The sequence below is a fragment of the Pseudozyma flocculosa genome (assembly GCF_000417875.1).
Source record: "Pseudozyma flocculosa PF-1 unplaced genomic scaffold scaffold00014, whole genome shotgun sequence".
Classification (NCBI taxonomy): domain Eukaryota; kingdom Fungi; phylum Basidiomycota; class Ustilaginomycetes; order Ustilaginales; family Ustilaginaceae; genus Pseudozyma; species Pseudozyma flocculosa.
Window position 1 is genome coordinate 448,984 of NW_006920882.1, and position 26,243 is coordinate 475,226.

Below are 26,243 nucleotides of genomic sequence, written 5' to 3' on the forward strand. Positions count from 1 at the left end.
CTGGCGGCGCTGCTCAAGGCGCCCGGCCTGCGCTTCTTCAACCGGGTCGAGGAGCAAAACTGCCTCGCCATGCTCGTCTTCTGCACCATCCTGTGGGCGACCGAGGTGATCCCGCTGTTTGTCACGTCGCTGCTGGTGCCGCTGCTGGCCGTGACGCTGCGCGTGGCGCGCACCGACGACGGCCACGACCGGCGCATGACGGCGAGCGAGACGACCAAGTGGATCTTTTCGCAGATGTTTGCGCCCAACATGTGCCTGCTGCTGGGCGGCTTCACGCTGGCCGCCGCGCTGTCCAAGTACGGCATCGACAAGATCCTGGCCACCAAGGTGCTGCGCTTGGCGGGCACGCGGCCGAGCACGGTGCTGCTGGCGCACATGTGCGTGGCGTGCTTTGCCAGCATGTGGATCAGCAACGTGGCGGCGCCCGTGCTCATGTACTCGCTCATCCAGCCCATCCTGCGCAACCTGCCGTCCAAGTCGCCGTACGCCTCGAGCCTCATCATGGGCATTGCGCTCGCCTCCAACATCGGCGGCCAGACGTCGCCCATCGCCTCGCCGCAGAACCTTATCGCGCTGCAGTACATGAAGCAGCCCGTCGGCTGGCTCCAGTGGTTCGCCGTCACGATCCCCGTCTCTGGGCTGTCGCTCGTCGTCATCTGGCTGCTACTGCTCTGGTCGTACGGCAGCGGCAGCGGCACCGTCATCAAGCGCATCAACGAGACGCGCGACCCGTTCACGCGCATCCAGTGGTTCATCGCCGGCGTCTCGGTGGCGACGATTGCGCTGTGGTGCCTCGAAAAGAACTTTGAGTGGCTCGTCGGCGACATGGGCATCATCGCCATTGTGCCCATCGTTCTGTTCTTCGGCACGGGCATCCTGACAAAGGAAGACTTCAACACGTTCCTCTGGACCGTCGTCTTTCTCGCCATGGGCGGCATCGCCCTCGGAAAGGCCGTCACCTCGAGCGGCCTCCTCGAGAGCCTCGACGACGTCATCCAGGAGATTGTCAAGGAGCTTCCCATCTGGCAGATCCTCATCTGTCTCCTCTGCATCGGCCTCGTCGTGGCCACCTTTATCGTGAGTGCCGGGAAAGCGGCGGGTTGCTGATGGCTGCGGCCATTGTCCGTCCGCCCTTCCGTCCGTCCGTTTTCAGATCGGACCTTGGCTAACCCATCCTCATCCCCGTCCGTTGGCGCCTCGACCCTTCCTCTTCCCTGTGTCTCGCCTTCGTCGTCGTGCAGTCGCACACGATCGCCGCAGTGCTCCTGGTGCCCATCGCGGCGCAGGTGGGCGAATCGCTCGAGACGCCGCACCCGCGCCTCCTGATCCTCGTCACGGCGCTCGTCGCCAGCGCCGCAATGGGCCTGCCCGTCAGTGGCTACCCGAACCAGATTGCCGTTTCCATGGAGGACGACCTCGGCGACCGCTACGTCTCGGTAAAGGACTTCCTCAAGGTCGGCATCATCGCATCCGTCTGCGCCACCCTCATCATCGGTACCATTGGCGTCGTCATCATGTTCGCCCTCCAGTTCTGAGCCCGGGCTCTCCCTCTCTCTCTCTCCCTCTCCCCATAGCCTCGCCTGCGGGCGAGTGGCTCCTCTCCGTCGTCGTCGTCGTCGTCGTCGTCGTCTTCGCGGCTCGCTGCGTGGTTCGTCGGTCTCGACTTGGCTGAGCACACGCTCGCCGGTCGCGGTGGTGGCATGGCTTTGTAATTAGAACGTACAGCGGCCGCTGGAAGAGCACGCGGTGATGTTCATGAGTCGTGGCGGGCGAGCGGGCGGGCGCGTGGGCGGTAGTCGAGCCTGCCTGCCCGCCTGCCTGCCTGCCTGCCTGACTCGCTCGAGATCGCCAAAGCACCACCATTGCGAGTCTGTCCCGACCCTCTTCTCCAACCCCTGCCTTCCCTTACTCCTTACCCTCTGCTATCGCTGCTCGGGCCCCGACCGCTACTCGAGCTCCTCGTCGCCCACGTCCTCGTCGCCCACGTCGACGACGCTCTTGCTGGGCCGCCAGACCATGACAATGTTGTCCTCGGCCGCGCTGGTCAGGGCCCACTCGAGGTGCGGGCTCCACGCCAGGTCCGTGGGCCGGCTCGTGTGGCCGCCGTGGACAAAGACGAGCTCCGGCGGGCCGTCCTCGGCGTCCTCGGGCGTCTGCTCCATGCCGATCCGGCTGAGGTCCCAGATGTTGATCCGGCGGTCGGCGCTCGCCGAGGCGAGCACCGTCGAGTTGTGCGGCGAAAAGCAGAGGCCCTGGATCTCGTCGGTGTGGCCCTCGAGCGAGTGCAGCTTGACCTTGAGGTTGCGCAGGTCCCACACGCCCACCGTCTTGTCGGCCGACCCCGTGACGAGGATGTACTCGTTCTCCTGGTTAAAGGCCAGCGCGTTGACCTCGCCGGCGTGCGCCTCGACGCGGTACTTGGGCGTGCTCGCCTCATCGCGCACGTCCCAGATGAGCAGCTGGCGGTCGTCGCCCACCGAGCCAAACAGCGACTCGTGGTGCGAGTGCCACGCCACGTCCTCAACCACCGACGTGTGGCCGCGGTAGGTCTGCAGCGGCGCGAGCGTGTTGTTGCCCTTCTTGTACGCGTTGATGTCCCAGTGGCAGACTGTCGTGTCCTCGGACGCCGCGAGGATGTGGCCCTGCTTGAGCGGCGACCACGCCAGGCCGTACCTGTTGAGCGGGCGGGCAGCGGTAGAATGCACGAGGGCCGGGAGGGGTTCCTGGTCAGCCTGGCTCATCGATCTCTGCCTGCCTGTTGGCCGCTCCTTGCTCTCGTCGCCAGTTCCTCGCCGGCTGCTCACCCTTCCTTCTTCTGCCCCTTGAGGATAATGTCCGGCCGGCACTTGCCGTCGGCGTCGGGCGTGTTGCTGTGCTTTGTCCGGTCAAAGACGTACGTCTCGCCCATGACGGTGCGGGTGGCGATCAGGTCGCAGTTTTGCGGGCAGTAGCGGGCGCGGTTGACCTCGCCGTCGTGGTTGATCTTCTGGACGATCGAGAGGCGGGCCGTGGTGGCCGAGTAGCTCCCGATCTCGCCCTTGTCCTCGTCGTACTCGCGCAAATCGAGCGACGGGTCAGACGACGGCCCGTCGGCGCCCGTGTGCGGCAGCTGCACCTGTGCAATCTGGAGGTAGTTTTGGTCCTGCCCGGACGTGTGGGTGCCGAGCAGGAGGCGGTGCTGCGTGTACGACTTGTCCGCCGGTCTGTCGGTGGTGTGCAGGTGGGACAGTGGGGATCGAGGACCGTCGAGGCTGGTCAACAGGCGGTCCAGTGGAGAGCGGGTCGCTGTACATGGGCTGGCCGGGACACTCACGTGTCCCTGTCTGGGAACCACTGGCAGGTGAGCGAGGGCCATTCCAGCGCGTGCGTCACCACAAGGTCGTAGAGGAAGGGCGAGTTCTTCTTCCAGACTGTCAGGGCGGGCAGAGAGGGGCAGCGTAGCGGACGGTCAGCGGATCCTCTCGTCGGCTGTGCGCGGAGCTTCTTGTGCGAAGCGAGCGAGCTGTGCCCGCGAGCACTCACTCTTGTATTCCTCGTTGGAGAGCATGGCCTGGGCGTTGGCCGCGTCGTCCTGGTCGATCTCGATGGTCTCCATCGTGGCAGGCTCGGCGGTGGTGCTGCTGTGGAGGTGCCTGTGTGCGGCCGCGATGTGTTGATCTGTGGTCAAGTGGTCAGGAGACGGGGTTGGAGAGTTACGATGTGTGCGGGTGTCTTGTGGAGTGGGGCTGCAGCAGCGGGGCGGTGGGGATGACGATGGCGATGGCGGCGGTGGTGATGGTCAAGAGCGGCGGCGACCAAGAAGAGTGGAGTGAGTTGGCTGGCTGGCTGGCCGGGCGGCGGGGTGTTGGCCAGCTGGGGGCAGCCAGCCAGACAGGCAGGCAGGCAACCAACCCGAGCCGTCGCACGCGCTCCTCGCCTCTGGGCCCGTCTGAAAAATGCCGACGGGGCTCGACGAAAGCAGACGCGTCACTCTCGCGTTGAGTGCACCCTCGAGCTCAGGCCCGCGCTCCCAGAACGATCCGGCAAGTCCCGTTTCTACATTCTGGCCAAACATCGAGCAGCGAGGGTATTGGGAGTACAGGATATGACACGAAGACGAGGGCAGCAAGAGCGGGGCTACTGCAGCTTGGCCTTCGAGTAGCCCTCGCGGCTGCGCACCCTGCCGGCCGGGCGGGCCTGCGCGTCCTCGAGGAAGCTGCGCACCGCCAGCACCTCCTTTTTCCAGCCGTTGAGCTTCTTTCCGTCCACCAGGCCGAAGCGCAGCAGCAGACTGCTGACGAACGCCTCGAGCGCGAACAGATAGAGCAGCACCGCGAGCGTGGCCTGTGCCGCCCACCGCACGGGCGACAGGCGGCCCGCCGCATCGAGCACGTCGACGGCGACCACGTTGAGGCCCTTGGACGCCGGCAGCTTGCGTTCGGCGGCACGCACGTCAAACGGCAGCTGGACACCCTCGATGGCCTCGGCGGCACGCAGCCCGCTCGAAAAGCCGTCCTCGTGGAAGCCGTAGTTGGTCCACGCGCCAGCGAAAAACAGGCCGTTGCGCCCCTGGAGCGGCTTGAGCTCCTTTTGCGCCTGCACCGTGTCAGGCGTGTAGAGCGGGTGGGTGTACTTTTGCGTCCGCAGTACCAGCGACGGGTCCGGCTTGTACGGCGACGAGTCGCGTTCGGCCGGGTTGAGCGTGACGAGCACGTCGCCAAACTTGGACGTCGGGATGTGCTGCAGGATATTCATGTTGTACGTCAGACAGACAACGTCGACGTCGTCCGAGCCGTTGTCGGCGCCGCCGTTGGCCTGCTGGCCCGCCTCGGCCGCCGAGACGGTCTCGGTGACAAAGTTCCATGCCGACCACGCCTGCCTCCGCACGGGCAGCAGCTGCAGAGCGGGCCAAGGGAGGAGAGCAAAGGTCGAACCTCAGTCAGTCGAAATGGTCGTCGCGGGCCCTGCGTATCTCGAGCTGAGCCTCTGCGTTCCCTCATCTGTCCCGCCATACTCACCCGCTTGTCGGCGTGGAGCACGGCGACATTCTCGCTAAAGTGGAAGCGCTCGAGCGTCTTGCGCACCTCGCTGTCGCTGGGCAGCGCCTCGTCGAGGATGGCCACACTCGTGTCGGCGTGGCAAGCGAAGATGACCTTGTCGAAGCGGCCAGGCGCCTCGCTGCGGTTGGCGTCGCACAGCACCCAGCCGTTCTCCTGCCTGCGTGCCGAGACGATCTCGCCGGCCTTGCCGCGGTGGATGCGCTCGTCGGGCAGCTTGGAGATGATGCGCTCAACATAGTTGCGCGAGCCTCCCTTGCAGGTGAGCCACTGCGGGCGGTTGACGAGCTGGAGGAGGTGGTGGTTGTGCATGAAGCGCAGCAGCGTGATGGCGGGGAACGACGACAGGGCCGTCGAGGGGGCGGTGCTCCAGATGCTCGCCGTGACGGGCTGCAGGGGCGAAGCGAGGAGACACAATCGGCGGTGCGATGCTGGTCAGCGGCGAGATCGGGGGGGAGCCCCGGGAGATTACACTGAGCGGTGCCTTGCGACTTACGATGAGGTAATTGCGGACAAAGGCGTCCGAGTAGCCGCGCTGCTTGAGCCACTCTCCGATGCTGATTTCCTGGCCGACGTGGTGCTGGTTCTGGCGGAGGTAGTCGACCGACTGCTGGTTGAAGCGTATGATGTCCCACACCATCCTCCAGTGAGCCGGGTTGAACAGGTTGCGGGGCTGGCAGAAGAGGGCGGCGGGGCTGGTGCCGGCCCACTCAAACATGCCGCGCTCTGCCTCGACGCCAGTGGCGTGGTGCTGCGCGTTGGGCCGGGGCGTCTTGCCGTACCTCGATACCGAAAAGCTCATCTCGGAGTCGAGGATTTCGACGCCGACCAGCTTGAAGAAGCGGAGGAGGTTGGGGTAGGTGACCTCGTTGAAGACGATGAAGCCAGTGTCGACTGGGGTGCTCTCGTTTCCAGACGAGCGCGGATGGACAAAGTCCTGGGTGTTTGTGTGTCCTCCGATCCATTCGCCGGGTTCGAAGAGATGCACCTCGTGGTCCGAGTGCTCGTTGAGGGCCCACACGGCGCCGAGGCCGGATACGCCACCGCCGACGACTGCGACGCGCATCGCGAGGCAAGGGGAGGGTGAGAAGGGGGGGACGGAGGGTGGGTTATGTCCAACGGGAGCCTAGAGCCGAGGCGATAGCTGGCACGAGGGGATGGGACTCGAGCGAGTGGCAAAGGGAGGATGAGGGAGGGGAGGCAAAAGAGGATGTATGGTGGAAGATGGGAAGAAAGCAGCGCGTGGAAGCTGCGAAAGTGGACCCTCGCAGACCCCGGCTGGCCTGACGGTGGCTGCCTGGCTGCCTGGCAGCCTCTCGCCATGCGCGCTGAGACAATCGGCGGTGCGCACGGTCGCCCGCCTGCCAGGCCAGGCCAGGCCAGGCCATGCCGTGCCCCCGCCACCGCTCCTTGGCCCGATTTCCGCGAATCGAGGATGAGGAGGCGGTTGAGTGGAGGCAGCGGCACCAGCTCAAGCCAGGGTCCACCCGCCATGCCTGCTTGCCTGCCTGCCTCTCTCTGACTCTGACCTCGACGCCGACGCCTGCTGGCCTCCAAAAAAAAAATTGGGCTGAGTCCTTCCGGCCTGGCTCCCTCTTGCCTCCCGAGCAACCCCTCCTCTCGACCCAACCACCACTATCGCGGCCAGCATCGTCCCGGGAGACCATAGCATCGCCGCAGCTTCACCTCTCTGCTGCTCGCCCGACATGCTGCACGGCGGCTCCACCCAAAAGGTCGGCCTCAGCGCCTCACCCTCGTGGACCAGCATCCTCTCCGTCGCCGGCGTCGTCGAGGCCCTCCGAGAACTCTTCTCCTCGTCACAGTTCCGCGACGGCATCAAGTTCTTTGCCATCGGCGCAGCCCTCTCCACAACAAAGTCGATCCTCAACGTGAGCACCCGCCTTTGCTTGCCGTCAGCTGCCTTGAGCCCTACGTGGCCATGCTGAACCCTTTCTTCCGCCTCCTCGCCCGCTCAAACCCTTTCCTCCTCAAACCTACAGTACGTCTGGTCCAACGTCCGCCGTCTCTTCCTCCACAAGGCCGTCATCCGCGACACGGACCCCGCCTACCAGGCCGTCTTGCGCTACGTCGTCGACGCCGGCGCCTGGTCAAAGTCGGCCCGCGACGTCGAGGTCTCGAGCTACCCGCGCATGCCCTACGACTATGTCCGTGACGAAGACGACGGCGGCACCGGCGGAGAGCTCGTCGACCTCGACTCGGTCGAGCTCGGCATCAATGGCGACACCCACCGCAAGAGCGAGACCCGCGTCCACTTTTTCCCGCTGGCCACCGACTCGTTCCGGTGAGTGGCCCGCTTCATGCACAGCCCAGCCCTCTCCTCTGCCCTGCCCTTGCGGCTCGCCCGAGTCCCTGACCCCCTTTCCTTTTCTTCCCTGATCTTTCCCCCTCTGGCCTCCCTGCTGCCCCTCTCGCACGCCAGCTTCTCCTACGAGGGCACGCCCGTCTGGTGCACGCGCAAGCGCGAGCAGATCGGCGACAGCAACTTCCAGGACACGCTCGAGCTCAACTTCCTCACATTCTCGCGCCAGCCGCTCCGCCGCTTTTTTGTAGAGGCCCGCGTCACCTTCTCGCAGTACAACTCGGGCAAGGTCGTCGTCATGAACATCGACAAGTACATGAACTGGTCGCAGGCGGCGGCGCGCCCCAAGCGCTACTTTAACAGCATCCACCTGCCGGGAGACACCAAGGAAAAGCTGCTGGCCGACGCCAAGACGTTCCTGCTGCCGAGCAACCGCAAGTGGTACGCCGACCGCGGCATCCCCTACCGACGCGGCTACCTCCTCTACGGCCGACCGGGCAGCGGAAAGACCAGCACCGTCCACGCGCTCGCCAGCGAGCTCGACCTCAAGATCTACACGGTCGCGCTGACGTCGAAGAAGTGGGTAGCAGCGAGGGTCGCGAGGCGCCCGTACGGACATGAGACTTCGATTCGTCTGCTGAGCCTCCCTTGACCATGCCCTTTTCTCGGCATCGCCGCCGAGCAGGATGTCCAACGCCGTCTTCCAGGAGATGCTGGCCAGCGTCCCGCCCAAGTCGATTGTGCTGATCGAGGACATCGACGCGGTGAGTTGGACGCTCGGCGCCGTGCAGCTGATTTTTCGAGGCCGACACTGACGAGATTACCGAATGTCGTCTCTCCCCCGCGTCGCCTCTGCTCCCGGCCCCCCGCAGGTCTTCCAATCCAGAGTCATGAAGGAGACGAGCGACGACGTGGCCGACGGCATGGCCGACCGCATCGAGATGCCCTCGCGGGCGTCGGCCCTCCGGCAAGCGCAGGAGGATGCCGCCGCCGCCGCCAACACGTCCGACGTCACTTTCCAGACGCTGCTCAACGTCATCGACGGCGTCGGCGCGCCCGAGGGGCGGATACTCATCATGACGACCAACCACCGCGAGCTGCTCGACGAGGCCCTGATCCGACCGGTAAGTGCCCGCTCCGAGCTTCCAGCGGGCGGACTGGCGCAGAACAGCAGATGGCTGACCTTTCTGCGACTTCCTCCACCCCCACCGGGCAACAGGGCCGCATCGACCTCCAGATCGCCTACATGTACGCGACCAAGGGCCAGGTGCTTGATCTCTTTACGCGGTGGTACGAGCAGCTCGCCACGTCGCCAACAGCGCCACTCGGAGGTGGGGCCGGAGCGGAGAAAAGTCTGCCAGCGTCGTCGTCGTCGTCGGACGAGGGTGCGCTCGATCATGCCAAGCTGCGGGAGCTGGCGGCGCGCTTCGTGGCCCAGGTACCCGAGGGCGAGCTGTCGCTTGCCGCCATCCAGGGCTTCCTGCTGCTGCACAAGGAGGACCCGCACGGCGCCGTAGACAATGTAGCGGCGTGGCTCAGGGAGCAGGCGGATGCCAAGTAGCGGTACATACAGTAGAGGCGGGCGAGTCGAGTCCCTTTGCATTATAGATCTGACCATCCTTTCGCACCGCGTCGCGTCCACGTCGTAGCACGCCGCTGAGATCCCGTGGCTAGGCGTGGAGCGCCCTTCCCCCCTCGCCTGTTCTTGCACTGCTGTATCCTGCCCCGCCTAGCCTGTCCTCTGAACATTCCACCGCACATTGGCGACTGACTGGAGTGCTGGCACTGCCATCACCATCGAGAAGCTAGGTGTAGCTGCCCTCGGCCCGACCGCCTGGTGCTGTGCACGGAGGGGAACCGGCCGATGGGCCTCAGAAGCGCAGAAGTGGGTCGGGTGAGGGCGACGGTGGAGGGGTATCGAAAACGACCATAAAATTGTAACGCGGTTATATATGCAAAATCTGGCCGCTGTGACATGAAATGGCCGGTTGGCCCAATTGGTAAGGCGTCTGACTACGATTCAGTAGCACACACGCCTTGTGCTCTCTGTTGTATCATCAGGAGATTCTGGGTTCGAGCCCCAGGCTGGTCATCTTCTTTTTCTTCTTCGCTTTCTGAGCATCTCGCTAGAGGCCGAAGACTTTTTGGAGCTGGGGAAGGCGGGGTGGTTTGAACCAAATCCAGGTTCTGGGTTCGAGCCCGCGGCGCCTTTTTTCCCGATGGCCGGGATCGGGCGGCGAGAAGGTCGGGCGGTTGGCGCGGTTTTGAAAGCGGGCTGCTGGGATTGGACGGGACGCCGGGGGGGCTCGGGCTTTCGCCGAGGTCTCGAGTCAGGGCTAGTTCCTTTCCCCCTCTCTTTCGCCACCTCCCACCATCCATTCTCACGCTCCGCGCCGCGCCACGCATCACTCGGTTCCCTCCGAGCCTAGCCGCCTGCACCTCTCTCACCCTTCTATCGCCCTCGACGACGACGATGCGAGCCTCGTCCATCCTGCGCCTCAGCCGGGTCGCGCTGGCGTCGCCGACGGCGGCACGGCGCGGCCTCGCCACCCACGCCTCGGCCTCGTCGTCGTCGACTGCGCCGACGAACCTGATCGAAAAGATTGTCCAGCGGTACGCCGTCGACCTGTCTCCGCAGCAGCAGGTGCGGGCGGGCGACTACGTGTCGATCCGGCCCAACGTCGTCATGACGCACGACAACACGGGCCCGGTGATTTCCAAGTTTGGCTCGATTGGCGCGACGGCGATCCGGGATCCGGACCAGGTCGTCTTTGCGCTCGACCACGATGTGCAGAACAAGTCGGACAAGAACCTGGAAAAGTACAGCCGCATCGAGAGCTTTGCGCGCCAGCACAACGTCGACTTCTACCCGGCGGGGCGCGGCATCGGCCACCAGGTGCTGGTCGAGGAAGGGTACGCGTTCCCGCAGACGCTGGCCGTGGCGTCCGACAGCCACTCGAACATGTACGGCGGCGTCGGGTGCCTGGGCACGCCCATCGTGCGCACCGACGCCGCCGCCATCTGGGCGACGGGCCAGACGTGGTGGCAGATCCCGCAGGTGGTCAAGGTCGAGCTGACGGGCCAGCTGCCCGCCGGCGTGACGGGCAAGGACGTCATCGTGGCGCTCTGCGGCTACTTCAACGAGGACCAGGTGCTCAACGCGGCCATCGAGTTCTCCGGCTCCGGCCTCGACCGCCTGTCGATCGACGAGCGCCTCGCCATTGCCAACATGACGACCGAGTGGGGCGCCCTGGCCGGCGTCTTCCCCGTCGACGACGTGACGCTGTCGTGGTACGAGCGCCAGATCCGCAAGCGCGACCGCCTCGAGCTGCAGCTCGGATCGTCGCCCTCGCCCTCGCGCCACCACCCGCGCCTCAACCTCGAGCGCCTCGACGCCCTCTCCAACGACCTCCTCCGCTCCGATTCGGGCGCCGCTTACGCCAAGCACCTCACCCTCGACCTCTCGACGCTCGTCCCGCACGTCTCGGGCCCCAACAGCGTCAAGGTCTCGACCCCGCTCGACCGCCTGGCCGCCCAGAACATCGCTATCCAAAAGGCCTACCTCGTGTCGTGCGTCAACTCGCGCGCTTCGGACCTCAAGGCCGCCGCCGACGTCATCCGCGGCAAAAAGGTGGCCAAGGGCGTCGAGTTCTACGTGGCCGCCGCGTCGAGCGTGGTGCAGCAGGAGGCCGAGGCGGCCGGTGACTGGGGCGCCCTGATGGCGGCGGGCGCCAGGCCGCTGCCCGCCGGTTGCGGCCCTTGCATCGGCCTCGGCGTCGGCCTGCTCGAGGACGGCGAGGTGGGCATCTCGGCCACCAACCGCAACTACAAGGGCCGCATGGGCTCGCCCAACGCCCAGGCCTACCTCGCGTCACCCGCCGTCGTGGCTGCGTCGGCCATCGAGGGCCGCATCTGCGGACCCAGCGACCTCGACCAGAGCAGCCTCCCACCCTCTGACGGCCTCGCATACTCGATCAAGGTGGCCGATGCGCCCGCACCCGCGGCGGCGACAGAACAGGCCAGCCCTGCCCCCACCACGGCCGCCGCCGACGACTCGTCGCTGCTGCCGTCGTTCCCGGCGTCGTTCCGCGGCCCATTGCTGTTTGCGCCCCAGGACAACCTCAACACCGACGGCATCTACCCGGGCAAGTACACGTACCAGGACGATATCACGCCCGAGAAGCAGGCGCAGGTCGTCATGGAGAACTATGACCCCAACTTTGCGTCGATCGTGTCGTCTCTGCTGCCCTCGCTGCCCGAGCCGGGCAAGGGTGGGCGCGCGGGGCCGATCCTGATCGGCGGCTACAACTTTGGCACGGGCTCGTCGCGCGAGCAGGCGGCGACGGCGCTCAAGTACGCGGGCATCCCGCTCGTGATTGCCGGCTCGTTCGGTGACATCTTCAAGCGCAACGCCATCAACAACGGCCTCATCTGCCTCGAATGCCCCGAACTCGTCGACTCGCTCACGCAGCGCTTCGCGCGGGACGGCAAGCGCGGGGCCGGTGGCAAAAAGGACGGCGAGATCACCGTCATGCTCGACGGCGTCGAGGCGAGCGTGCGCAGCGTCAACGGCGAGCTCAAGGTCAGCTGGAAGGACGGCGCCGCCCCCGCCGAGGAGTACACGACCATCCCCGCCGGCATCGGCCGCAGCGTCCAGGAGATCTTTGTCGCGGGCGGCCTGGAGAAGTGGGTCAAGCAGAGGATTTAGAGCGGTCGCCCGTCGTGTCGCGGCAGAATAGAATCGATGCATGGCAGAGTCGAGGCGTGACCGTGTCGTGCTGGCTGGTCGTAGCGGTACGAGCCAGGCTCTCTGATACGGTAGCGGCGAGCCTGGTTCCAAGGGTAAGAGTGTGATGGCAAGGCGGCGTTCGATGGCTGCGGGATCGGGATGAGCTCTTTGGTGCTTCCGATGAGCTCGATTGTCCCCGATCCCGATGCCTCCCACCGCGCCGCGATGTGCGCTCCGACCCGACGGGCTACAGCAGCCTAGAGGGCCTACGATCCTGTGTGGCTGGCTGCGGTTCCTTCTTGCCGTCGACGATCCGCACGAGCGAGCGGCAACCCGAGGTATCTGCAAAGCAGGTGCTACGATCCGACTCCGAACAGGTGAGCGGGCTGACGAGAGCGATGGTCCGATCGTAGTCTACCAAGCTCGCTCGCCACAGGGGATGCCGGGCGAGCCGACGTATCGGTCCGCGGACACGATGAGCGAGGGCGGCTCCAATGCCCGTTTTGCCGTACGTTCTTCGAGGCAGGGTGGGTTCTTCCATCTACAGTATGGTAAGAAGTAAGCATCGAGGCGATGCGACCGATGGGTTGGATTTGGCTGCCAGGACTCGAGGTGGATCCATGATCGAGCCGCGGCGAATTGCTACATGCCGGTATCGGTACCGGTGCGTTGCCTGCCAAGCATCGTCAGTAGAGCGGGTTCCCCCCTGACTGCGGGTATCAACGCCTGACCCCATCTTGCCTGTGCAGCTCATCCTGCCTGCCACCCGCGAGCACCGTGTCACCGCCAGTTTCGCTGCCGACCGGTACTTCCGGCGGCATCGTCAGTCAGGACGGCGATTTCTCACCTTCTCTTTTTCGCCTGGATTTTCGGCCAGGATTTTCCCTCGCCGTCTCGTCGGGCACACCTACTACTGACACGTCGGTCGACCTCCTTGCCTCGACCCTCGACAGTGCCCGCCTGTCATCGATCCCACGTATGCCAGGAGGACATCCTCCGTCCACGGAGCTCGACGGGGACAACGAGCTCTATCCATCATCGTCGCAATGCGACCCCTCGAGACCCTAGCCTGCTTTGTCCGCTGGCGCAAGGAGGTAATGTCCCCAGCCAGACGGACCGAGGCACCGACGTACAAACAAACAGGCGGAGGCCATCGAGAGGGGGCGGCCGGGCGCATTCGACGGCTGCGCAGCCCTGCTGCTCCCCTTCCGATGGAGCGTACCAAAGACATCTGCCTGGGCCCTCCTGCTCGTAACTACGGCAAAGTGGCAGACCGACCATGTCGTGTGAGCCAAGGAGTCGACGGCCCGGCGGGCCCTGGCCAGCGATGGGTATCATGTGCGGTTCCGTGCCTCGGCTCTCGTCGAGCCAGACCAACACCGGCCTGACTTGCCCGACTTGCTCGACTCGGACGCGCTTCGCGTCGCCCGCTATGTGATCATAGCGAGGGGGACAGTGCGATAAGATCACATTCCGCCCCGGCCTGTTTCAGCTAAAATCACATATTCTCAACTCGCAAGTCACATCCCATCAAATCACACGTACGCTTCAAAGTCACACACCCGTTGCGTCGACCGCTCTCGCCCAGCTCCGTCTGGAAGCGTTTCAAACCTCGCTCGGATGGTCATCCGTTGTAAACAACGGGCCGGATGGCGTTGTCGTACAGCACGACGGACCGCGACGAGGCTCGCCGGGCACAGAGGTCTGATGGTGACAAGCGGCTTGCTCGCGGATAGAGCCCCCCGGGGGGGGGGGGGGGCAGCGAGCGAGGAGCAGAGTGTGGCACGGTCCCAACGGGATCAGGGCTCATAGACCGGCGGGGCCGGATGGCGAATCGACCGTCACATAAATGATGGAGCCAAGCGGCTTTCTTCCCCTTTCTGGACGTCGGCTGCCACCATCACCGACTGGCCAATGCTGCTGATTGCCGCCGGGAGCGATGCCGTTTGTCGTTCTCGCCGCCGCGACCTCGCCAGGCGGTGAGACGGTGATGTGCACGCGCGGCGCGACTGTGGCACACGTCTGGCTTCCACCACTTCAACCAGACGGAAGGTCGAGCAAGCTGAGGTCTGCCTGGTTGCCCTTGCCAGCCGCCGCAGCCTTGTGCTGTTTGTGTCTGACCGCCATGTGGACATGGGCGTCGACAGAGAAGCGGCAGCCGGGGCGGGTCGCAGGCGGGAAAACAGATCGACGTCCTCGCTTCCACCAAAAGCACCCTACCCACACCCCGGCATGCGCCCTCTCTTTTCTCTCATCTGCGCACCTCTTCATCGCGAGGGGGCGGGCGAGGTCGTTCGAGTGTGGCCGCTGCCTAGCCGACCCTGCTCTTCCTCCCGTCTTCTTGCGATATGTATGGGCACCGGCAGGGTGCAACGCTGCAGACCGGGGACTCGTAGGGGCTCTAGGCTTCCACCCAACAAGGCCCTGCAGTGCCCTCACGAGTTTGCGACCTGCACCGTCGATCTCTAGCTCCTCGTCCTTCGAAGATGAAGCGCTTTCGTTGCTAGACAAAGAAGGAGCACGGCCGGGCCCCGATACGACAATAACGAGAGGAGAGAAGCCCTCTTGGCCGAAAGTCGGAGCGACGTCCAGAACGGGGAAAGGCGCGATCAGCAGAGACGGCTCGGCGTGCCCTCTCGAAAAGGTAAGCGTTCAGAGCGGAGGGGAAAAGGTCGCTCGCTCGCTCTGCTCCTCGGCCGCACGTCGCCGCAGTCGTGTTTCAGGCCGCCGAGGTCGGGCGTCAGTCCCCCGCGTCCCGACGAGCAGCCGCCATCTTCCACCAAGGCCGTGTCCTGCTCAGGCTCGTATACGACCACTTACCGACGCTTCGCCAGCACGGTGGCGACTCGTTGAAGGAACGACGAGAGTGCACGCCTCGCACTCTCATGCTTGACTTGCCGAAAGCCGTTATGAGGTCGAGCAGGCGGCCGCGGATCACTTCTCATGCGCTTCGATGGATACCACGGTACCTATCTACGGCAAGGCGGACGATCACTAGACTCGCTTCGGGACTGACAGGCCGGTGTCCGTCGGCTCGACACGCCACCTGGTCCATCGCCAAGGCCGCCGCAGCCTTCGACGAAGTCACACCGCAGCCGGCTCACGAGCTGTGCAGTACCTGTCTCCATCCGTGTTCATGATTGCCGTCTCCATTGCTCATTTGACGGACAAGTGGAGGCGCCACGACGGCAGCCGATGACCACGGGGACGGATACGGCACAGTCACCATCCCAAGTCGACAGCGGGATGGACAGCGATGCTGTGCACGTACGTACCAATGTGCGAATGGCCAGGAGGACGGCGCCAGGACAACATGGTGTTAGGACAACGGGAGGGGCGGACGTTTTGTTGTCGGCGTCGTCCGCGGATCTATCAGCATTCTTGATTGTCGATACGTGCTCGAAGATCTGGCGGACGAGACGCATCATGCTAGGTGCCGGCCGTTGCTCGAGCATCGCGACTTGCTCTGCGACGGGATCCTCGATGGCGGCACAGGCGGCAAAGTCGCCTGCCCCTCAAAGGCGGCAGAAGAGGCCGGGTCGCTCCGAACGAGGGAGAGAGGACGCAGGGGAGCGGCGACGGGCGTAACCAACGTGGCAACGGACAAGCATGCAGGGTGTAGGCGTCGATCCCGACGTCGTCCGCCCTCGACCAACACCGGCCCGCAGAAGACGACCGAGCGAGGGAGCGAAAAGGCCGTGCACCGCTCGCTCGCTTGCTCTGCTTGCTTGCGCTTGCTTCTTGCTTGTTTGTTGCAACGCCATGCAGACCCTATCCTTCCCATGCGGGCCACCGCATGATGAAATCAAACCACGCCGGCTCTCGTCGAGGCGAAGGTCGAGCGGCAAGCAAGCGAACACAGCCAGGCCAGGCCACCGTAGCGAACAGGTCGAGAAGAAGATCGAATCAAGAGCGACCAACGTACGAGCCCTAACTGCGCCCTCTGGGCCAGCCGAGGAGGAGAGAAGGCGGCCTCCTTCGGAGCAGACGGCTGTCAAGACGCTCAGCCCGCAAGCATCGAGGGCCCGCTGGGAGCATGCAGGTCGGGTCCAGCCCGCCGCTGCAGGCCTCCCAGAGGTGGCTCCTCGTACGTTAGTTGCACAGCCAGGCCGTGCGTTTGCTTTCGCCCTCTTGCCGGCACCTCGAGACGCGCGACGATCAAGGGTCCGACGCCGCCGCCGCCGACGCCGCCGTACGTGGCCTTGCTTTCGTACATGACCGACCTGCGGGCCTGCTGCGCCTTGACTCTGACACGCCCAGGTAGGCCAGGACTAGCGAAGCCTGGGGACCGGCCTACCTGCGACACGCTGCGCATGTGCGTCGTGATCCCGCCAGGCAAGAGATGGATCGATGCTTGCTTGCTACAGTAGCCGGCTCGTCGGCAGCGAGCAGAATCCGTTGGTCGCCTGCACCGGCACCACTGTGGGTTCCGTCGCGCTCGCGCTCGCGGTGGTCTGGGATCTTGGAGGAGGGATCGACCTCACCTCCCATTCGAAGGCCAGACCACCGCTGCTTGACGTCCGACGACGACGACAACAACGACGACGACGACGACCATCATCATCCTTCCTGGTGCTCGCTGCGATACCTCGCCGTCCTTTCCACTCCCCGCCACCGCCCATTGACGAACCCTTCGACCTGAGCAACTCTGCCAGCGGGCTTGGTCTTGCCCCGCCCTCTGATCCGACGCTCCGACCGAGCGACCGACAACTCGGCCAGTCGAAAAAGCAACTCGGCCAGCGTACATCTCGCTCGGCGCTCCGCCAGAGGCAAAACGCGACCCTTTCCGCAAAAGCTGACGTCCCAACTCCGAGGCTTCCTGCAGCGCGACCGACCCACCGACTGCGGCCGGCTGCCTCTCTCGCCCCTCTTTGCCCGACTCTGTGGTGCGGAGAGTGACCATCCTCTGGCTTGCCCCCGCCACCGATCCGCGAGCGCAAACGCTACCAACCCCGCACGACAGCTCCCCGCCTCGTCGTCGAGCGTCGAGCCCGATCCGATACCAGGCACCGCCAGCTGGGGCCGAGGGACGACACGCTCTTGTTGCGTCCGAGCCGTCTGCGCGACCTGCCTCGCCGAAGCGCATACCCGGAGCTGACCCTCGTCCGGCCAGCCTCCCTCGCCTACGGCCCCTACCACTGCCGACTCGAGGACCTGCTTCGACGCACCCTCTGTAGAACGTCGACGAGCGCAGCTTCGGCCAGTGCCTGCACGCTTTCCCTCACCAACACCGAGCGCAAGCTGAATCGAGCAGGTCCCCCCGGGGCAGGCCCATCAAATAGTCCCGTGCCGCCGCACCCACCGTCTCGACACCGATCCCGGGCTGACGGCGCCTCGGTACCGGAAGGCAAAGGTGCTGGTCGATTCAAGCGCCGCCAACGTGGCATCCGAACCTCCGCTGCTTGCCACCCAGGCGGAGCGCAGCAGTACCACCGACCCGCCGCTGCCACCGCCGAAGCAGCGCAGCGACCCCGGGCCCCCCAACAAGGCTCGTCTCCTTCAGGAACGGACGACGGACGGGCAACGGCACCACGTCGGCTGCCTGGGACGGACACAGCGCCTTTGTGTGTCCTGTCTCTGAGCCTGGCATCGTTGCTCGCTCGAGATCGACGTCGCAGATCCTACAAGTACGTGACAGCCAGTGGGACCAGGTTGAGCATCGGACAGAATCCTCACCCTCCTCGACCCTTTGCCACCTCTCCACTCCATTCGACCCCGCTCCGTTCCGCCTCGCTTTGCTATAATCCACGCTCTCTCCGGCTCGACCGAAACCCACGCTCTTTGCACCCCTTCCGCACCGTCAGCCCGACAGCCAGCCTTGCCGTTGCTTTTCACAGCGACGACAGCACTCACGTTCATTTTGACCTCAGTCTAGCTTCACGTGAGTAGCGCAGGGGGGGAGGCAGGATGGCGACGGTCAGCTGGTCGCCTTGCTAGGTGCCGGTGGTCGAAGCGAAGAAAGCGGGAAGGGTCGGCCGCTCACGCTCCAACGCACCTCTCCTTTGCTCCCGCTTCCGACTTTTCCCCCTGACTTCGTCTTTGTGCCCGATCGATGTCCCGACCACCACCGCCGATCCGCCACACCCCCACCGATCTACGATCTGATGCTGCCTCCCCCTGCTGCCGCTGCCACCCGCGCCCCTGCCGATGTGGTTGGCTGGCATGCTCGCTCATATCCATGGCCGACGACGACGACGACGACGACGACGACGACGACGACGACGACGACGACGACGACGACGATGATTGCCGCGGAACCCGCGTTGCGTTGCTTCGATTTCGACCTCTTGGACCCTGGCGCGCCCATCCCCTTGCATTTCGGATTGCGCGTCGCCTGCCTTGTCGCCCCCAACGACGCCCGCCCGTGCCATTTCCAAACAAACGCGCCCTTGCATCGACCGGCATGGCGACCGCAACTTGACACCTGCTGCTGGCCCCCCTTCCTCGTCCATCGACCCATCGCTCCACCATCGCCCCACCGCCGCCGCCCGCCCGCCCTCCGACCGATGTTCCGGCACCACGTCCATTCGCTGCATCGATGCCATACCGACACTCGCCTGCCTCCTGGCGGCGGCTGGGCTGAACGCTCCCTGCTTGCTGCCTGCCTTCTTTGCCGGCAAAACCTCTCCCGCCTCGCCCCCTGACCTCTCCCCTCTCGCTGCCGCCGCTTGACGACATCGACCAACGACGACGACGGCCACGGAACGCATACACTCGTCCCGCCCCCTTGCTTCGACGTATGCCCCGCTCCCCCATTCCGCCCAACTGACACCTGTCCTGGCATATCCTCATCCTCCGGACGATGCTGCGCTCCCGCCGTCACCCTTGCCCCCGGGTCGGGTTGCGGCTGCCCCCAATGCTCCTGGCGGGACCGACCACACTCTTTTTGTGCGCTGTCATCCTAACCCCTTGCACCTTGCTTGGACGCTCGCAGCCAATCGACCTGCCTCGCCGCTCCCATTCGTAGAGCTGCCGACCAACTTCCCCGAGCCTTCGTCTCGATCTGGCAAACGCGGAGTCCTCAACCTAGCCTGCCTGCGATCCCGCAGCAAACGTGAGTGCATGACCGATGCCCAGCCCAAAGCCAGGCAAAGCTCTCTTGCTCACCGCCTCCTACCCTCTCCCTCCCCCTCCTCTTCCCTTGGTACCGCCCATCGCCCGACCCCGCCGTCGAACCTGCGATGGCCTCTGTCCGCGGATCCACTACTGCTGCCGCCTTCTGCACGCCCATCCTGCCCTTGCTTGCACGCGATGCCGCTGCCCGGTCTTGCTCGTCTCGTCGGACCGTACATGGCGCGCGTCTTTCCCTGCCGCCCGATGCTCCCGGGCCTCTGGACGCTGCCATTCCTGCACGGCTCTCCATTCCTCACGTGTCATCCATGCTTCTCTCGCGCTCCCTCGCCCGCCCCAACCGACACCCACCGTATCGATGCCGACCGCCGCGACTCCGTCCTTGCATCCCTCGTCCTGCGCTCTTCGCCGACATGGATTCCGCCTCCGCCGCCGCCGCCGCCCCGCTTTTGAATCCCGCCAACAAACAAATGCCTTTGTCGTCGTCGGATGCTGCTGCTGCTGCTGCTGCTCCGGTAACGATGCTGCTGCCCTCGCCCCGCCCGGCCCCCTTGCTTTGCGGCCTTCATGGTTTCACGTCATTGCACGACTCGACTCGAATTCCCCTCCGGGACCCTTCCTTTTTCCGCGCCGCGCCCGCTCCGGATCGCTACGGCTGTCGACGCGTGGCCCCCTCCTCGCCCAACGCTACCGACACGCTCTATCACTTCCTCGGCCTCTTGCCCGCGCTTTGCCGTCGCCACCGATTGCCACTGCCGCTTCCTCGCCATTCCCGGGAACCTGTCACATTCCCGGTTGCAGACCTGCAGCACAAGACGCGCCGGTCAAGTTCTTGCTTGCGCCCGCGCCTTGCCCCGCTCTTGCACTTGCTCTAGCAAGATCAGTCACGGTCCAGCCCATCATATACAATCGTCGGAACGTACATCGACTAGGCTCGCAGCGCCCGTCTCCCCTCCCGCCGGCCTCCATACCGAACAGCCGGACCCTCGATCTGCACCTGCACCTGTCCCGTCAATACCGCGCTCGCCTCGACACGCACATCGTTTGACGATCTCAAGACGTCACTTGGCCATCGTTCCTCGCCACCTGCACACCTTGACCTCGATCTCCCACCTTCCTCCTCTCGACCGACGCACGCGCTTGCTGCGACAGGTGAGTGCCCCGGCTCGCTGGTCCCTGCACATTCTCTGCCAGTCGCGGTACGGCCCGCAGCTCGTCTCCGGCACGCTGCGCCGCTCGGCATGGCCTCTTGCCCTCTCTTGCGCCCACGCCGTCTCAGCTGGCAGCCTTTCGGGTGGCACCACCACACCAGCCCGTTGCTCGGCTAGCGTTGGCGGCGGTCAGGCTACGAGGCGTTTCTGCGGCCGAGCTTATGACCCATCCTTTAAAAGGGGACCATGGCTTTATTGGCTTCAGCGGCATCCCATCTTCGTCCGAACCTCTCCATCACCGCCCCACTATCCCTCCCCCTCCCCCGTGCTTCAGCTGACCCCTCCCCTCCCCTTCCTGCCCTTCCCCTGCATCTCCATACCCACTCTCAACTCCTTATCGCTCTTTGCTGCTCGCTCGCTCGCCTGCCTCCTCGCACAACAACTACAACGCTCGCTATCGACACTCCTTCGGCTCTTCGCATCCGGCTTCCATTTCTCCAATCGCATCGTCTGTCATCGTCTCTGCACCACTGCGACCCGCCACATCCCCACCCGCGCGCCTTCGCCCATCATCTTCTACCTGGAACGACAGCATTCAAAACTCTGCCGCTCCTCACTCTCATCAGCCCCCTATCAGCCATCCAATCAGAAACGCGTCTAGCCAACATGCCGCCGTCGACCAGCAGCACCTCCTCGTCGGCAGGACGAAGGAACTCGTTCTACGCGCGCCACCACCGGAGCAACTCGGCCAACTCGACTGGCAGCGCGTCGAGCTCCAAGGGCAAGTCGTCTTCTCGGACGAGGAACCCGTCGCCCCTTGGCCTGAGCAAGCAGCAGACTGCCGTCCTCCTTGCCGCCTCGACCGCCTCGAAACGCTCGTCGATCAGCTCTACCGCCTCCTCTTCGACCTCGGTGGCCTCGACATCCACCTTTGCCACTTCTGGCCCCTCGACCTCGGCAGCGGCCATTGCTGGCGCTGAGCCGCGCAACATGCTGCTCGAGGACGAGTATCAGGACGAGGTCATCGCCCACATGCACACCATGGAGACGCAGACGATGGCGTCGATCGAGCTCATGGACGTCCAGCCGGAGCTGCGGTGGTTCATGCGTCCCTACTTGGTGGATTTCCTCATCGAGATCCACCAGACCTTTCGCCTGCGGCCCGAGACGCTCTTTCTCACGATGAACATAGTCGACCGATACGTGTCGAAGCGCATCGTCTACAAGCGCCACTACCAGCTCGTGGGCTGCGCAGCGCTCCTCATCGCGGCCAAGTTCGAGGACTCCAAGGACCGCGTCCCCTCGGTGGGCGACCTCAGCCAGATGTGCTGCAACGCGTACGACGAGAGCGCCTTTACCCAGATGGAGGGCCACGTCCTCTCGACGATTGGCTGGACCCTTGGCCACCCTACCGCCGAGGCGTGGCTGCGCATCGAAAGCGCTCGCGCCAAGGAGGACATCAAGACGCTCAACGCAGCGCGCTTCCTCCTCGAGGCGAGCCTCTTCCAGCGCGAGTTCATCGGCGTCACTTCGTCAGCCCTGACTCGCGGCGCCCTGATCCTCGCGCGCCTCATCTGCGGCCAGACGTCGCGCCTCCACCGCGCTGCCGTGACCGAGGAGCAGGAGGAGGCGGCCAACAGCGCCGCCCAGATGCTCGACGCCTACCTGGTCGAGAGCCTGCAGGACCTCTCGGTCATCCTCGTCAAGAAGCACTCGCACTCGCACTTTTCCAACGCCTCGACGCTCGTCTGCGACTGGTACCGCGCCCGCGCCGCGGCCGCCGCCGCTCCCGCCGGCCTGCTGCCTGCACAGGCGCTTCGGTCGGGCGAGGGCCGCAACGGAGCCGAGGTCGATGAGGACGAGGACGACGACGAGGATGTCGAGGACGACGACTCGATGTGCTCGCGCTCGACGACGCCATCGTCGATGCTCTCGACTCCGTCCCGCTCGATGGACGAGGACGAGGACGACGAGGACGAGATGCCCGTCACGCCGCTCTCGCTCTACTCGCTCCACGACCCTCTGAGCTCGGCCGCCGCCGCCGCCGTGTCCAACATGTCGGTCGACCGCGCAGCCTCGGTGCACCACCGCGGCGCAGCCTCCGAGGCGGGCAAGGAGAACCGCCCTCACCACCAGCACCACCATTACGCGGCCGCAGCCGAGCGACAGCAGAAGCCGGCGCCGGTCAACGTCAAGGCGCCGACGATTGTCGTCTCCGAGTCGAGGCCCGCGCTCAGCGCCATGCCATCGTGGCAGTGCAACGTCTAATCGCGCGCACGCGCGCGCTTTGATCCCGACGCCGGGAGATGAGAACAAGAAGAAGAAGAAAAGCAAAAGAACGTCACCGCCCACCGTCGTGTTCAGTCCAAGCCTTCAGCCAAGCATTCGGTCCGGCCCTTTGCCAAACCCATCAAGATAGAGCCCAGCATCCCCCCGCCCCCACCCTTTTCCATCCTGCCCCGCCACCCCCCTTTCCTGGCGTCCCGCGACTTTTTGGGCTGGCTCGGCCCGCCTCGGCTCGGTCCGACGACGACGACGACGACGACGACGACGATGACTTCAACGACGGCGGCGGCTTCCACCGACGACCGACGAGCACCCTAGGCATACACAGACGCACGCACGCACCCGCCCACACTTGAGCGCCGCAGCAGACACAGACAGACCCATCGATCCGTTACATCTATATACCCCCACTACGCCTTCTTGAAGCCCGCCCCCCAACCCCTTTCAAACGCCATGCCCCTCTCCATAGCATCCCTTGTCCCCTTAATCCCCCCCTTCGATTTACTCCCGACTCCTCGTCGCTCCTTTTCGGTTCTTTTCGTCGGAGGGATCCCTTGCCCGCTCCTATCTGCCCCACCGACCGCACCTGCTGTATTACTAGATGGCCGGCCGTCCCCCACCTTCCTGGTAGGGGGTTAGGGTTCTGGCCCGGCTTCGTAATCTCGACTGCTTTGCAGCACGCTCCTCAGACTGAACGATGGATGCGTGCCCGGCGCGCGGGGCCCGGCTCTTTGCACTTGACGTGCAGACGGACGCGCGCCAAGGTGAGGCAGGGCGCTCTGTGCCTCGCCACCGCCGATCGTCCTCTGCCCGACCGTAGCGACTCGCCCGCCTGGCCTTTGACCGCCCGCCCTCCCTTCGCTTTGACGCAACATCGCATCGCGTCGATCAAACGAGGATGGACAGGGCCGGTCCCGCCGACGAGGAGATTTCAAGAAAGGTTCCGCACGAGGCCACACGACGGGCCGCGGCATCATCCCCCCTTCCGCTACCGGTCTGCTGATCGTCGGACCAACGCCATGAGGGCGTCGACACATACGGCTTGACACCCTGACAAGACTACAACCAATGACTGTTCTTTTTGCAAGCGTGTCGCAGCAGGTTCGCGCAGCGACAAACGAGACGAACCTGCATCTGGTTCAATCCCCCCAATCTCGAGTACCTGGTCATGCTGCCAGGGCTGGCATGACCTGGCAAGGGGTGGGCCGCGCGGTCTAGACGCGGGCGCGCTCGCCGAGCTCCCTGGCCTTTTCCCTCTCGCGTTCCGTCATGCCCGTCGGCGCGGTGCCCAGCTCGATGCCCGTCGAGCTGGCCGTATCCGCCCTCGTCCCGCCGCCGAGGCCGCCGCCGACGCCGCTGCCCGAAAAGCCCGCGCGGTTGGCGAGGTCGTTGAGCTTGGCCGTGAGCGCGTTGAGCTCCATGTTCTGCGCCAGCACCGCCGCGCGCCCCTTGAGCCGGTCGCTGGCCCACTCGCGGGCCTGCCCGAGCGCCGTGGCGGCGTGCTTGGCCACGTCGGGCGCCTGGAGCGCGTCGCCGAGCCACCACCCCGTGCTGACGCACTCGCGCGCATCGTCGGCCAGCCAGCGGTACCACATCTCGCTGATGGGCACCGTGGCCAGGTGCCAGAGCGAGTGGGCGTCGAGGAATCGGAGGATGGGCGGGAAGTCGAGCACCTCGAGCAGCGCCGCCGCCGTCATGAGGCCCAGCAGCAGCTGCAGCCGCCGGCGGGCGCGCAGCGACGACGACGGCGGTCCGATGCTCGTCACAACGGGGACGGGCGGTGTCGACCCGCCGTTGGGCGTCGCGAGCGCGGATGGCGGCTTCGACGCCCGCAACGCCGCACGCGAGGCGGCCGAACGGTCGGCGATGACGTTGCTCGGGAAGGTCGAGGGCCGCAACGAGTAGATGAGCCAGAGGGCGTTGTGGGCGAGGCCGACGCAGACGTTGGCGGTCATGTTGTAGGCGTAGTCGAAGCGGCCGACGGAGAGGTAGAGGATGTGGAGCGCGAGCGCGGCGACGCACGAGCGCTGCAGGACGCGGAAGCCCGCGGTGCCCGGCGACAGGCGGAAGAGGCGGCAGACGCTGAAAAAGAAGCCGCTGAGGATGACGGCGCCGGCGCTGAAGTAGTCCATCTTTTCGGTGAAGTGCTTGTCGCGGGTGTGGAAGACGGCCGACCAGAGCCAGGCATTGATGCTGATGAGGGTGTGGATGATGTAGACGAGCTTGAGCGGGAAGGCGTCGGGCAGCTGCTTGCGGAACATGAGGAGCGCCTTTAGCTGGACGCGGAGGTTGAGCAGGCTAAAGATGACGCTGAGTGGCTCCTGGGCGCCGAGGAAGCGCACAAAGACCCACTTGCCGTGGTACTGGACCATCTGCTTCTGTACAGGCCGCAGCTGTGCCAGGCGCTCCTCGACCATCTCTTGGGCCTTTGCCGAGGACGACGAGGCCGAGAGGGTACCTGCCTGGACCATGACGTCGGCTGCGTGCTGTGCATCGAGGCGGATCTTTTGTACGCGCGCTGCTGCGTCGTTTGTGACCATGTGGGTGCAGTGGTACTTGCAGTCGTCCTCGCAGGTCCACTTTGTGACGCGGAGGATCCAGGGCAGGCGGTGCGCCGTTAGGACGCCGTCGTCGATGTGGTCGCGGCACAGGTCGGCTGTGCACGAGGCGACGCAATCTTTGTACTCTGGTGAGCGGTCTCCTTGGGATGCCAGCGCCGGGCGGGGGACGAGGCAGAGGATGCCGACGAGCAGTAGGAGGGTGAGGTGGTGCCATGGCAAGGATGCGCTGGTGCGGTGGCCACGCCTTGTCCTACGGCGGTGCTGGGATGCGGGACGATGCCGTGGCGTGTGGCGGTCGAAGGCGGGCCCGCGACGGGGAGCCGTCATGATTGTGGAATGCGAGGGTCGAGGATCGAGGCTGTGGGCCAGCCGGCGAGGTAAGGGGTGAGGGGCTGGGCCGAGCCTGGCTAATGGGCGGATGGCAGCGAGGCGAAGCGGTAGGATGGAGGTAGCACAGCGCTGTGCCAAAGCACAAGAGGAGAGGATGAAGGTGATGGTAGCCTTGCTGCTGTTCCTGGGCTGCCTAGGGTGTTTGAGGCGTGTCGGCGCGGCGCGGATCGAGTGCTAAAGGTGAGAGAGAGTACGAGTGGGGATGGTGCTGCTGTTGGACCGATTGGGTTGCCTTTGTGTATTCTAGGTTGGATCTCGAGGTGCGGGGGAGTAGCAATCGTGCGGCAAAGAGCGAGGTCGAGCAGGGGGGTGTTGATGGTGAAGATGGTGGTGATGGTGGTGGTGGTGGCGGCAGTGAGGGCGGGCGGGGGCGCGTCTTTGGTGCTCGATTGCATGGAAGCGGCCGAGGATGGAAGAATCAGCCTGCCTGCCAGGCCTGGGGCGCACCACGACGGGCCTCGAGACCTCTGGCTCGCCTGGGCCGGCCTGGCCATGCAGAATCGACGCCAACCCAGGGTCCACCTCTCCTCTCCTCGCTCCCCGCTCCCCGCTCCTCGCTCCCCGCTCCCCAGCTCACCCACCACCACCCCCCGCCGCCGCCCCTCTGGCTTATCCAGCAAGCTAGCACAGAGAGAGCCTCGCCCATCCGCCGCGCAGAACTCGTCACGATCAACGTCGCCTCGTCGTCGCAGCTATCGC

At 65.2% G+C, this 26,243-nt stretch overlaps 7 protein-coding genes across 7 annotated transcripts in view; 4 read left to right on the forward strand and 3 right to left on the reverse strand.

The window, feature by feature from the left end:
* The window catches only part of PFL1_04406 (uncharacterized protein), a gene marked incomplete at both ends in the record, with an annotated part of 3,094 nt that extends 1,559 nt beyond the window's left edge, over positions 1-1,535 (forward strand). The window contains 2 exons of the mRNA XM_007881931.1: positions 19-1,077; positions 1,242-1,535. Of these exons, the coding sequence (XP_007880122.1) occupies positions 19-1,077; positions 1,242-1,535 (1,353 nt within the window). The remainder of the gene's footprint in view (positions 1-18; positions 1,078-1,241) is intronic.
* Positions 1,536-1,946: 411 nt separating this feature from the next.
* PFL1_04407 (uncharacterized protein) lies at positions 1,947-3,595 on the reverse strand (the record flags this gene model as incomplete). The annotated part of the gene is made up of 4 exons (XM_007881932.1): positions 1,947-2,673; positions 2,805-3,203; positions 3,314-3,410; positions 3,523-3,595. 4 exons carry the CDS (start codon positions 3,593-3,595, stop codon positions 1,947-1,949), a joined length of 1,296 nt encoding a protein of 431 aa, XP_007880123.1.
* Positions 3,596-4,116: 521 nt separating this feature from the next.
* On the reverse strand, positions 4,117-6,102 carry PFL1_04408 (uncharacterized protein; the record flags this gene model as incomplete). Its single annotated transcript, XM_007881933.1, has 3 exons — positions 4,117-4,875; positions 4,998-5,426; positions 5,533-6,102. The coding sequence occupies 3 exons, from the start codon at positions 6,100-6,102 to the stop codon at positions 4,117-4,119; spliced, it is 1,758 nt and encodes a 585-aa protein (XP_007880124.1).
* A 640-nt stretch (positions 6,103-6,742) lies between these two features.
* Positions 6,743-8,917, forward strand: PFL1_04409 (uncharacterized protein; the record flags this gene model as incomplete). Its single annotated transcript, XM_007881934.1, has 6 exons — positions 6,743-6,925; positions 7,037-7,338; positions 7,477-7,935; positions 8,042-8,120; positions 8,229-8,480; positions 8,576-8,917. 6 exons carry the CDS (start codon positions 6,743-6,745, stop codon positions 8,915-8,917), a joined length of 1,617 nt encoding a protein of 538 aa, XP_007880125.1.
* A 912-nt stretch (positions 8,918-9,829) lies between these two features.
* PFL1_04410 (uncharacterized protein) lies at positions 9,830-12,064 on the forward strand (the record flags this gene model as incomplete). Its single annotated transcript, XM_007881935.1, has 1 exon — positions 9,830-12,064. The coding sequence occupies one exon, from the start codon at positions 9,830-9,832 to the stop codon at positions 12,062-12,064; it is 2,235 nt and encodes a 744-aa protein (XP_007880126.1).
* Positions 12,065-20,973: 8,909 nt separating this feature from the next.
* Positions 20,974-22,575, forward strand: PFL1_04411 (uncharacterized protein; the record flags this gene model as incomplete). The annotated part of the gene is made up of 1 exon (XM_007881936.1): positions 20,974-22,575. The coding sequence occupies one exon, from the start codon at positions 20,974-20,976 to the stop codon at positions 22,573-22,575; it is 1,602 nt and encodes a 533-aa protein (XP_007880127.1).
* A 1,232-nt stretch (positions 22,576-23,807) lies between these two features.
* PFL1_04412 (uncharacterized protein) lies at positions 23,808-25,481 on the reverse strand (the record flags this gene model as incomplete). Its single annotated transcript, XM_007881937.1, has 1 exon — positions 23,808-25,481. One exon carries the CDS (start codon positions 25,479-25,481, stop codon positions 23,808-23,810), a length of 1,674 nt encoding a protein of 557 aa, XP_007880128.1.
* Between the last annotated feature and the right edge of the window lie 762 nt (positions 25,482-26,243).